The following is a 12,337-nucleotide window of genomic DNA, read 5'->3' on the forward strand; positions in this document are numbered from 1 at the left end:
GCGCTCACCAGCGTCAGACATCTGAGCCGCCAGCTGCATTTCAAATATGGTGTCCTCACAGAAATTCACAAACAGCTCCATCTTCTCTTTCTCCCCTCCTTCATTCACCACATCAAAGATGAACTGACGCTTGGATTCCTTTACCTAGGATAAAAATACAAACTTTGGCATTGGTAGTGACATACTATACTAAAATGTCATATTTTCTGATTTATTCGCTGTATTTACCTGAGGTTTTTCCCACTGTGTACGACTGGACTCGCTGATCTCAAAGTAGACCCTCTCGATCCGCTTTGCACTTCCCATAATCTCGATACGTCCTAGGTATGGTTGGAAGTAATTGAGGACACTTTCTGCCAACTCCAGGAAAGTCTGCAGCCGGGTGTCATGAGGCATGTGCTCTGACAGGTTGGTCAGCAAAACCGCCACGTTGAAGCCAATGTCCTGGGAATTTGAAAATCCATTTTTCATGGGATTTTTCAGTTTTGAATAAAACACTTCTATCCATATCTTCTCTATTATGCAGTCATTTCTGGGTAAATATGAAGTGCTTCTCTGTAATTTGCTGAATCTCAACCAGGAGCATTTGTAAATTTGTACTTGTACTCCACCTTAAATGTAATAGCTGACCAAATATACCAGGATTGGATTGAGAGTGTGCAACACAGAAAACAAGCAAATGACGCAAAACCAACTTAAAGATGCTAACAAATAATGACTAAACAAGAAAAAGAAAAATAGAAACAGAAGATACTGAGTGAAGCCAACTTATTATATTGGAGATTATGAATCGGAATCTCAGGATCGGGACCACGCCTCCAAACACGCTCCTTCCGGTTTTCATCTATATAGGTTCCCCCAGTTCTGCAAACCGTTCATTCACGTTTACGTGCCCCACCCTCCCTCCTTGTTCTCAATTCTTTAACTTCTTCACTTCTATTTAGTACACGGGGACCTGCCAGGCCCGCGAGCCGTCGCCAGTCCCCTCTGAGGCCTTCCCCAAACCGCAGCTCAATTCATGTCCAAGCGTTCACCTTTACCTACTAAAACGCCGTCAAACCTAAACGGAGGACGTGGGCCCAGCTAGTGAAAAAAGACTACTTGGGCAGGCTGCCCAGTTCTTTTAACTGACTGCCCAATAATATTTTGAAAAACTAGATGTATTAATAAGGGTGTTTGTTTCAAAACAAGAAGCTATAAAATGATCAGTTATACTCTCATCTTGATTTTAAATATCCTCAACTCCAAAGTTGAAGACAAAAAGAAAAAAACAAAGAGAAAATTCAATAAAAGTCCTGAGTCCTGATGAGAACTCTGAAAAATGTAATCAGTTTGTGTTTTTTGATCACTTACCTTGGCTGGCTCATGAAAGCGCTCCACAAACTCTTCATAGTCAAGAAGTTCATTCTCATCAGTTTCAGCACATGACAGCAGGTACTCCGTCTCTGACTGGGTGTAGTGTTTATGGCTCTCCATGGCCTTATGAAAGTCCCTCTTGGAGATGACACCTGTTAGGTCAAACACAAATCTATAAACTTGGAAATCTTCCTGGATTCAAATGATGTAATTCCACAACAACTTCTAGAAAAATAAATTTCATGGACTGGCTTCCACCTCTTAATCTTTGAATTCAGGTGTTTTCTGTCACATTGTCACAGTGTATAAAATCAAGCACCTTGGCATGCAGTCTGGCTTTACAAACAATACTGAAAGAATGGGTCATTCTAAAGAATTACCTGAATTTGAGCATGGTAATGCAATTGAATACTACCATTTCGACAAATCAGTATCTGAAATTTCTTCCCATGCTTGATCAGCTGTAAGTGGTAATAATGTAAAGCGGAAACCACAGCAAGTCAGCCACAAAGTGACAGTTGCAGTGACATAAAGTTGCAGAGCAGGGATCACCGAGTGCTAAGGTGCGTGGAATCAATAACTGATTCAATAGCTGCAGAGTTTTAAACCTCCTCTGACACAGTTCTTTTGTCCACATGTTTTCAGAGCCGTGCCTTTTCCGTCAGGGTCATATTCCTTGAACCCATCTGAGGAGGTCAGGTCCTTCAGTTTGAGGAACATGTCGAAGAACTTCAGGATCATCTCTACATTGTTGGAGGACTCAACCAACATATCCACCATCTGCTTTCCAATGGTCCCATTCACCACATTACCTGGCAGGACAAAACAGCACATTTACAACCTAAGAATACACTAAGACCACCACACATTTGTGGTTTCTTCACTCTGTTCCCTAAGATCACTGTGGTAGAACTAAAAAAGAAAGAAAAGAAAACAACAACAACACAGAACTAGTTACCTTGTTTTTTGTGGCAACATACAGAAGAAATTCAATTTCACAAAGAAGACAAGCTTCACAGAGATGTTCAGTGTATTTATTCACAAGGTACTGTAACAAAATGTAACTTGTAATGCCCTTAACGGCAATGTTCCCTCACTTAAACTAGTTTTGGGAGGACGATCATTTTGTAGAAAATGTTGTAGAACTGCACTTCTGCAACACCGTGACACCGCTAACCTCTGAGACACCTCTGAGATAATGAATTTCAATACCCAAACCTGTATTTCTATTATTTCTTTCAGGATGATTTGTTAAAGCAAACCTACCCTCTAACATAGACAGCAGCATAACCACCATGTCTTTCTGCAGATCCATCAGTTCCTTCAGTAACTCGATCTGACTGGAGTCCTGAGGCAAAATAAATTAAAATAACATAAAATGTTTAAAGAATTCAGCAGCCACATGTGCTCATGATGTGTTAAAAAGTAGCAAAGAGTGTGATGGAATGACAGTGGTCAGTCAAAAGTCTAACATGAAGTGCTAAGATGTATATGTTTCCTGTCTTTGGCCCCAAATTTTGGTACACTTCACCATGATTCAACTCAGCAGGCACTATACATATCAGTTTAATGCTTTTGTGCTGTTGGGTGAATTTGGTCAGTAAAGCTATTTTGGCAAAGTGCAAGTTTTTTTAAAAACTTACTTAGTGAAATGAGTAATTCTTCTTCTTTTAAAATGGTAACACATATCTTGTTATAAACTCCTCCACATATAAATGGGTTCTGCAATGATGATCAACCGTTGTACTGAAGATATAGCTATAATTATTTATAAGCAATTTGATATAAAGCACATTTAGATGTTTAGATTAGGCATGTAGAGCTAAAGCTATGGGGCTGGCATGAAAAAACACGGACACCTGAGATAAGAAAGGAAATAGCTGAAAGAGCTAAGAGAGCTCTGGTTATGGATCTCAGGCTACGCTAATAAGGAACCAACATACCAGCAAAACTACCAGCCTTGAAGTTGCAGGAAAACATGTTCTAAAACTAAAGGGAGACATAATTTATTCTGATTTTTAAGAGTTTGTAACTGAAAGAACAGATGACCCTAAACTTGTGACTGACTGGTAGACTTGGTTCAGATATAATGCCTATCACATTAGACTCACATCACTGGCCAATAATACCCTGAAGCATAGATATTGGTAGTATCTCGCGATTTTTTTGAGAATCAGAGATATTTATGAGTGATCTTTGTTTTTATAGAATATAATGAAAAGGATTCTTGGGATAAACAATCCACAAGTTGCCAACTGTGTTATGTCTAGTGGCATTGATCATTATCTCAGAGCCTGAGTCTGCAAACACCCATCACTAAATTTACGTACCTGAGACAATTTCATCTGCATGTGAGCAAAAACATGTAGAAAGCCAACCACAGCATCCCACAGTCGACTATGGGCTAAACTCTGCTGGTTGCCGGTGCATGGACCCTAGAAAAGCATTAATAAGTGTGAATGTATTTTACAGATACAACCTCAGAAAATGACTCAAATGAAGCTTTTTCACGAAATGAATGTGACTTTAAAACTGTCCATTTTATTGGACATAATATGAAATTGTATTATTTATTTTTACAGATCACTGGCTCCCATTACTGCCCCAATGCTGGGAAGATCATCGCAGGTTTATCAGTCTGATTGTTTTCCAAATTTTTACTTCTAATTAAGCAACAGCTGTCACTACAGTAAAAAACAAAAATAAAAACAAACTATAAACTCTATGACTTAGTACCTATAAAATGACTGTATAGTAGTGATTTAAAGTGGACATGAATGACTACGTGTATTTTTTAATTTTTTTTTAATTTATTTGTTTAAATGGGACTGTGCATATTAAGATGAACATATCAACATAAATATGAATTAGCCAAAAGGTCATTTTTCTGAAGCACTTCTGAAGTCTGAGACAATGATGGAAGGAAAAGGGCCAATTAGAAAAACAGTTTCTATACGAGGAACAAATCATAGAATAGAGAAGCACCCTAGCTGCATTTTCTGATTTGTTCCACATTGTGTAGGTTAAAATTAATAATTTTAGATATGTGCTTAGTTGGAATATATAATAACACAAAGATATTTAAATGCATGTTTAATCTGAAATTCTCCTTTCAGAATAACATTAGAGAATAATTTTGATGTTGGTCATTTTGAGAAAATCAGCTTTGAGAAAAGCAGTTAATTAAATAATAGACATGACTTAGTAAGCCACTCATGAATATAGTTCATCACTCTTGTGGGTTTTTTATAAACTTCCATATCGGACTTTGTCTATGTAAAAATAACAGAATTATCTGCATACAGCTGGGTGTTGATGTTATGACAGACATTGGGTTAGTAATTAAAATGTAAAGAAAATAAAAGTGGTCTAAGTATGGAGCCTTGAGGTACTCCAGCTTTCCAACCAAGGTAAAGTGATCCCCTTTGGCTGCTTTATCGTTTTAATGTTTCTGAGGTATGAGTTTTGTCACTAATTAGCTAACAGAAACTGAGATAAGCCTATTAGCATTAAACCAACCAAGTGACATCATGTTTTGTACTGGCACAAGATGGCGCTAAACAGGCTCTAAACACTTATTTCTTAAATCCAGCAAGAAAAACGTTAAATATAGACAATTTTTGACCCTCACTGAAATTAGCCTTTATACATGTAATGTTTCATGTTCATTTTAACACTGGTGACTGTATTGTATGCCCTTACCTGGATGTACTCAGTGAGGGTATTGAAAACCTGCTTGGCCACATTTATTGCCTTGGAGAAATTCCGCTGGCCCTGCTCATCAATCACATCTTTCCCAGAATAATACCAGTAGAAATCACTGATGGACTCCTGGAGGAGAATGAAGCAGGAGGATAAGAAGAAATATGAGAGGGCTATTTTGATTTTTATTTGTGGCAAAGTAGCAGCAGTAGTATTCAAAAGAGAAATAAAAGGAAATCATAATAATAATATTAATTAAAACATTACATTTTTAGCTAAATAAACTAAGTAATAGTTTTACCAATTACACTGAACTCACAAGAGTCAATAACTTGTTTGTAGTATGTTATCAGCTGAGCTGCTATCTAAGCACAAGTTATAAAAGTCATTTATTGGCATTAACCCTCATAACATATCATCAAAACAGCTACCAAAATATTGTTTACCTCTACAACATGTATTTTTTTGTAATGACCATTTACACCATCTAAACATTCTTTCTCAAAATCAGATGAACTCACTGAACCTTAAAGAAAGACCTTCCAATTCAATGAAATGGAGACATAAAAGGCAGACACTTTCACAGTCTGCTGTATTTCAATCGCTTTACCCGTCTTTCTGTGACTTTAGCTGTGTGGTTCAGTTCTATGGCAGTGAGTGCAGAAAGTGTGCTGATGAGATGGATCGTTCCTGCATTTTTCCTTTGCGGGCCAGAGTGAGGGTGTTGTTCTTTAGGAAAGTGGTCAGTATTCCCTCTTTTTTATTTTAGTCTAAACTGTATGAGAAATGTTTGTCAGTAGTGAGTAAAAGAAGCTGACCTGAACTCTTAGAAGGTAGTCAACAGTGGAGATAATGATGTTAACGGTTGTGTTGTTCCCCGTTTGAGTCCTCAAGTAGTTCTGAAAGTCTGAAATAAGATACCATAAAATTCTGCGTGGAATGTGTTCAACTGAATAAATACAGTATGTCTCACAGTTCAAATCTATGTCATACTTTGCCCCATGCTATGTCTTAGAAATCACAGTTGGTTCTACTACAAGTCCATCCATAATAACCAGTAGTAATTGACATGTATAAAATCACATTAAGCATTAAGGTATCTACTATTCTTTAAAAGCATGGTTCAACCCATTAACGATCTAGCCATAAACAGTGGAAATGTTTTTGTGAGAGTACTGGTAAATTTTCACAAATTAAAATGTTCAGCCTTTTTTCTGTGAAATTCACTGTAGAGAACTTATGCACACCTGAGTTGTGTCCTTCACAGAGCAGCTGCAGGAAGCGGAAAAGGTCACAAGTGAACTCATCATCCTGCATGACCTTCTCACCTGGCCAGAGAAAAGAAACACACACACACGCACACACCGCACACGCCCATATACAGGTTACACACATGTACATACAGACACACATTTTCACAAGCACATACAGAGGTATGCACAAATGTACACACAATACACAGGCATGATCAAGCACATACATAAATGCACACACACATTCATATAAACAGACAAACGTACGCAGAAAAAAGTCACACCAGAGGAAACAAAAGCAGACAACATATAGGAAAGGGAGAGACACACAAGAAGATGGAGAATGAAGAAGTATTAAAAGAGGAGGAGCTAATATTGTTGTGTTTTCTTTCAGTTAGTGAAAAATGTATGGCTATGGAAAACACACACACACACACACACACTTTTGGATGAGCAGTAGGCAGTGACAACAGTTCATGGTGGGCTGGTCCCTACACTGCAGCATTTTAGAGTCAGGACTGGAGTTCAGCTCTTTTCATTCTGTGAATATGTTGCTTACTGCTTTCTGTTGTAGTAATAAAATGGCATAGCTGAGGCCGACTGCTCTGTCTGGGTGAGAATGCTGCTTTGAACGATGGAATGGGAAAGAAAAAGAAGGAATATGCAACACTTTACAGTGACTTAATACATCACTATCATGACATTACAAGAATACATCCATACAATAAGAAAACACACTGAACTGAGCTGAGAGAGAAAATTTATACATCTGAAACCAGGGCACTACTTTTGTAGTGCAGATACATACAGTTACAAGTATTTGCCCCCTTCCCAATTTCTTAATTTTTTGCATATTTGTTCAACTTAAAAGTTTCAGATCAAACAAATTCTAATATTCGACAAAATAAAAATAACCCAAGTAATCATGTTATTTATTAAAAGGGGGGGGGGAAGCTACCCAAACCACCAGGCCTCGTGTAAAAAGGTGGCACAACCTTATAACTGGTTGGCAGCAAGAACTGCAATCATGTATTTGTGATGAATAGCGATCATTCTTGCACATCCCTGTGGAGGAATTTTGGCCTGTTTTTCTTTCCAAAGTTATTTAAATTCAGCCACACTGCAGGGTTTGTGAGCATGAACAGGCTGTTTAAGGCCATGCCAAAGCATCTAAATCTGACTTAAGTCTTGACAGTGGAGGCCGCTCCAACAGCTTTATTTTTGTTTTTGAGTCATTCAGAGGTGGACCTTCTGGTGTCTTTAGCATCATTGTCATCCTGCATAACCTGAGTGCTGAGATGTAATGCCACTCAAATTTTACAAAAATGTTACTTTTTCCACATTGGAACTCTCCCATGGTTGCTGTTTTTGCCCAGTCTCTTTCTTTTTCTAGATTGTGGCATGATATTATATACTTTGTGAGAACTTTTAGTCTACTTCACTTTGTCACATAGGTTCTAATTAAGTGATTATTTGATTGCACAGGTCTGACAGTAATCAGATAAACTAAACTCAGCCTTCCCAAAAATGTGATTGATAATAGTTAATTCGTGATTTAAAAAGGGCAGGTGTGGACAGCTTGATAAATGAAAGATCATTTAAAAACAGTGTATTGTTAAAAAACTAGACCTCTTTTAAGAGATAGACCTATGGCATCAATTTGAAAATCCTAGGTGACCTCTTTCCCGAGTTATGGTGTTGACGAGATTTCAGAAAACCTGACCTCTGATCACCTGATCTCCGTTCACCAAGATACAAACTTGTCTGAGGTTTTTAGTAAATGCATTCATGGTGTCAATTTAAAAATCCTACATTCCCTCATTCTCAAGTTATCCCGTTCACACAGCTGAGTGTCCAGTAGGGTGATGACTATATTCCATTAACCTTTTTACCACTGAGGGGTAAAAACTGTTTGATGATCTGAAACATAAAGTATGACAAATATACAAAAAAACGACAAAATCGGGACTCTGGATAATACTTGTTAAAGGGCACGATAGTTCGGTTCCACCAAAATTTCAGAACTTTTGTTTTATTTATCACACCTAAAGAGTTAAAAATCGTTCTTATAATATATAACACGTGCTAGAAAAGAGTAATAATGGAATGCAAACATTTTTACAACAATGCCACTTTGGCATAGTATTTATCAGTTTGATGAATAGTCATGTTTTTTTTGTTTCCTTTTTTTAAAACACAAAGAACATAATAAATGATAACTATGTTACATTCCCTTTTTGTAATTGTTGCTCTGTAGCTTTCATTTTATCTGGTGTTACGAATCGAACTCACTCATTCTTTACAGCAGTGTGCTACTGACTCTCCCGAATAGCTCAAATTTAAGGGATAGGTTATCCTTCAGCGCGAGTCAAGACAGTGAAAAAAAAAGCCTTTGCTCTATAACAAGGTCGGCCAATTTTTACTTAAATGAAGTAAAATATGGTTCAATTTATTTTATGCTGACTGACAAAGAAAGTGTGCAATACCTGGTTATCCATTGTTCACATGCTGAAGATTTGCCATAATACCAAAGTCCCACGCATGACCTAGGCGATGCATGCAATCTGATCAAACGGTCTGACACCCAGCAATACTGATCTTCTCACATTTATGAGTTGGTTGTTTATGTTACCTCTACTGATACCTCTACTACTACTGGTACCCTTGACTAATACTTTGCTCCAGACGTTAGGTTTCTAATAAGAACTACGTTTTTAGTTAGTGTGGGGAAAAAAGTTGACTAACTGAGTAGTCTAAAACTAAGAAACACTAAGATATTAAGTTAAATTTGAGAACTGTTTAATGGAAGATGTCAAAAACTAATAACAAAGGTGTTTTAAACCATTAATCACGTTCTTCAATGATGAATCATGCCGCTGTGCTGCACAGCACATTGTGAATTATCAACATTACACCTTATAGTCCAGACAGCGAGGATGAAGAACACTTAAAACAAACCAACGTTTAATATAATATGAAAACATTTTACATCAATTAAAATTTTAACAGTTAGATTAAACAACTAACTCTGGTACTAACTAGTAACAACAGCAACAATTAGTCAGCTAGTTGACTAGATATGTAAATCCCTAGTTTCTAACTTGATCTTGGCAAGAGAGTAAGTGTAGCTTATCTAGTCCCCTCGGCATCTGAGAGATGCAGGAAAAAGCTGCCTATAATTCCAGACAAGATGTTTTACCCTGGAGCCCAACAGGCCTTGGAAAGTAGTGTGCAAGTGAACAAAGTCAGGTAACAGTTTTCTGACTTATGCCACATTCCTTCAGCTAAACCACTGTGTTGCAACACTTTTCACCCCACACACCCATTGCTCAGAAACCCTCTGTGATCCTGCTTTCAGTTGGGCCACCTTTGTCAAGTCTCTTTGCAGCCTGCATTTTGAACATCTTGAAATAAGACATCCAAAGACTGGGTACTGAGTCTGAGTCTGCAGAGGGTCCCAGTGCTGTGGAAGACGTCATACCTCTTTCCTGTACCAAAGACACCACGTCCCAGTGGCCCCCAGGATTACAGGCCTGTGGCACTGACTTCTCACATCATGAAGACCCTGGAAAGACTCATTCTTGACCAGCTCCGACCTATTGTGAGGCCACATAAGGATTCTCTTCAGTTTGCTTACCAGTGCTGCCTCATAGTGCAGGATGCCATCATCTATCTGCTTAATTCGTGTCTACGCCCATCTGGACCAGCTGGCGAGCACTGTGAGAGTCATATTTTTCAACTTCCAGTGCATTCAACACCATCAGGCTGACCCTGCTTGGTGACAAGCTGACAACGACGCAGGTGGATGCCTCTCGTGTCCTGGATTGTTAATTACCTGACAGGAAGACCACAATATGTGCATCTTCGAAAATGTGTATCTGACAAGGTGATCAGCACCACACACTTTTCTTCGTTGAAAAGAAGGATAAGACCCTTCGGCCATGCATAGATTACAGGGGCCTCAATGAAATAACCATAAAAAACAAATAGCCCCTCCCGCTAATCAGTTGCACCATTTTCACAAAACTAGATCTCTGCAATGCTTACCATCTAATCCGTATCTGGGAGAAGAAAGAATGGAAGAAAGCCTTTAACACACCACTGGGCCATTTTGAATATTTAGTCATGCCTTTTGGACTCACAAACACACCATCAGTATTCCAAGCTCTGATCAATGATGTACTAGGAGACTTTCTAAACAAATTTGTACTTGTCTATCTGGATGACATCTTGATCTTTTCCAGGAATAGAGAGGAACACCAAGTTCACGTCCAAGCCGTCCTACAGCGCCTGCTGAAAAACCGACTCTAGGTTAAAGCTAAAAAGCGTGAATTTCACTCCCTCTCAGTGACTATTCTTGGTTATGTTCTTGCAGAAGGGCAGGTGAAGACGAACCCCGCCAAGATCCAAGCCATGGCGGAATGGCCTACCCCAACGTCCTGTAAACACCTCAAGAGCTTTCTTGGATTAGCCAATTTCTATCACCGCTTCAAATATAGCCATGTATCTGCACCCCTCACCACTCTCACCTCCACAAAACAACCTTTTCTCTGGAACCCAGAGGCTGAGGCCAATTTCAAAAGACTGGAACATCTACTCACCTCAGCCCCTATTCATCCAAACTCCACTACGCCTTTCACCATAGAGGTAGATGCTTCAGATTCAGGGATTGGGGTTGTTTTGTCACAATACTGAGGTCCTAAAGCCAAGTTACAGGCATGCACCTTTTTCTCTTGCCTCTCTCTCTTCTCTCTCTCTCGGAGCAAAATTATAATGTAGGAGACCGGGAGTTGTTAGCCATGAAATCTGGGAGATTAACGAGACCATCCAGCAGGCTCTGCAAGATGAGCCTGATCTGGGGTCTGGTACCCTGGGTCGCTGTTGTGTCCCCTCGGCAGCTCGGGCTGCGGTTCTGAGGTGGGTCCACACTGCTAAGTTCTCAGGTCACCCTGGGGTGTCGTAGAACCATCTTGCTAATATAACGCCATTTTTGGTGGAGGACCTTAGAAAAGGATGTAAAGGAGTATGTTGCTGCCTGCTCCACCTGTGCCCACAGCAAAACCTCGACACAGCAGGCCTCCTCAAACCCTTAACTTTACCCTCACGTCCCTGGTCTCACATAGCATTAGAATTTGTCACCGGTTTACTGGCCTCATCTGGGAAATCAGTAATCCTCTCTATCATTGACAGATTCTCCAAGTCAGCTCACTTCGTGGCCCTGGAAAAACTCCCCTCAGCTGCTGAGACAGCCCAGCTCATGGTAGACCATGTATTCAGGCTCCATGGAATCCTGTCCGAGATCACTTCTGACTGGGGGCCGCAGTTTGTGTCTCAGGTATGGAATTCATTCTGCACAGCCCTTGGGGCCCGTGTAAACCCAAGTTCCAGACATCACCAACGGCCACCAACGGCCAGACTGAACGTTTAAATTAAGAACTGGAATCAACCTCTGTTGTGTCGACGCTCACAAACCCGGCTGCCTTCTCCCCTGGGTGGAGTATGCAAACAATGCACACATTTCCTCCTCTACTGGTCTGTCACCTTTTGAGGTATCCCTTGGCTATCAACCACCCCTGTTTCCTGAGGATGAGGCAGACCTCGCCTGTGCCCTCCGTGCAACACCACTTAAGACTCTGCTGCAACATCTGTCGCAGAATGAGGGAAATGTTACAGAAAGCAGTTGCCCACCAGCGGTACTACGCGGCCCACCTCCGCACACCGGCACCCAGGTACACACCTGGACAAAAGGTATGGCTTTCCACCAGGGACGTACCTCTCAGGTCTGTGACTGGCAAGCTTGTACCCCGTTTCATTGGACCCTATGAGGTAGACACAGTCATCTCTCCATCCACACTCAAACTGAAACTTCCTGCTGCCATAAAGATCCGTCCTACCTTCCATTTTTCCTGAGTAAAGCCTGTGCCCTCCGGCCGACCCCCCTCTAACCTTCCAGCTTGTTGAGGGTCATCCGGCCTGTACAGTCCGAAGGATCCTGGACGTCCGCTGGCATGGTCAGTTGCGACAGT

General features: G+C 40.1%; 1 protein-coding gene across 1 annotated transcript; it reads right to left on the reverse strand.

Annotated features, from left to right (window-relative positions):
• Window positions 1-6: 6 nt before the first annotated feature.
• On the reverse strand, window positions 7-8,101 carry LOC134623498 (ryanodine receptor 2-like; the record flags this gene model as incomplete). Its single annotated transcript, XM_063468609.1, has 10 exons — window positions 8,035-8,101; window positions 6,306-6,386; window positions 5,877-5,965; window positions 5,059-5,187; window positions 3,687-3,791; window positions 2,623-2,704; window positions 2,010-2,168; window positions 1,354-1,508; window positions 229-444; window positions 7-144 (listed from the first exon to the last, which is right to left on the reverse strand). Coding segments are annotated over exons 1-10 (1,221 nt in total), but the record flags the coding sequence as incomplete, so codon positions are not given.
• Between the last annotated feature and the right edge of the window lie 4,236 nt (window positions 8,102-12,337).

Source organism: Pelmatolapia mariae, unplaced genomic scaffold, assembly GCF_036321145.2.
Source record: "Pelmatolapia mariae isolate MD_Pm_ZW unplaced genomic scaffold, Pm_UMD_F_2 NODE_ptg000690l+_length_18203_cov_1, whole genome shotgun sequence".
Classification (NCBI taxonomy): domain Eukaryota; kingdom Metazoa; phylum Chordata; class Actinopteri; order Cichliformes; family Cichlidae; genus Pelmatolapia; species Pelmatolapia mariae.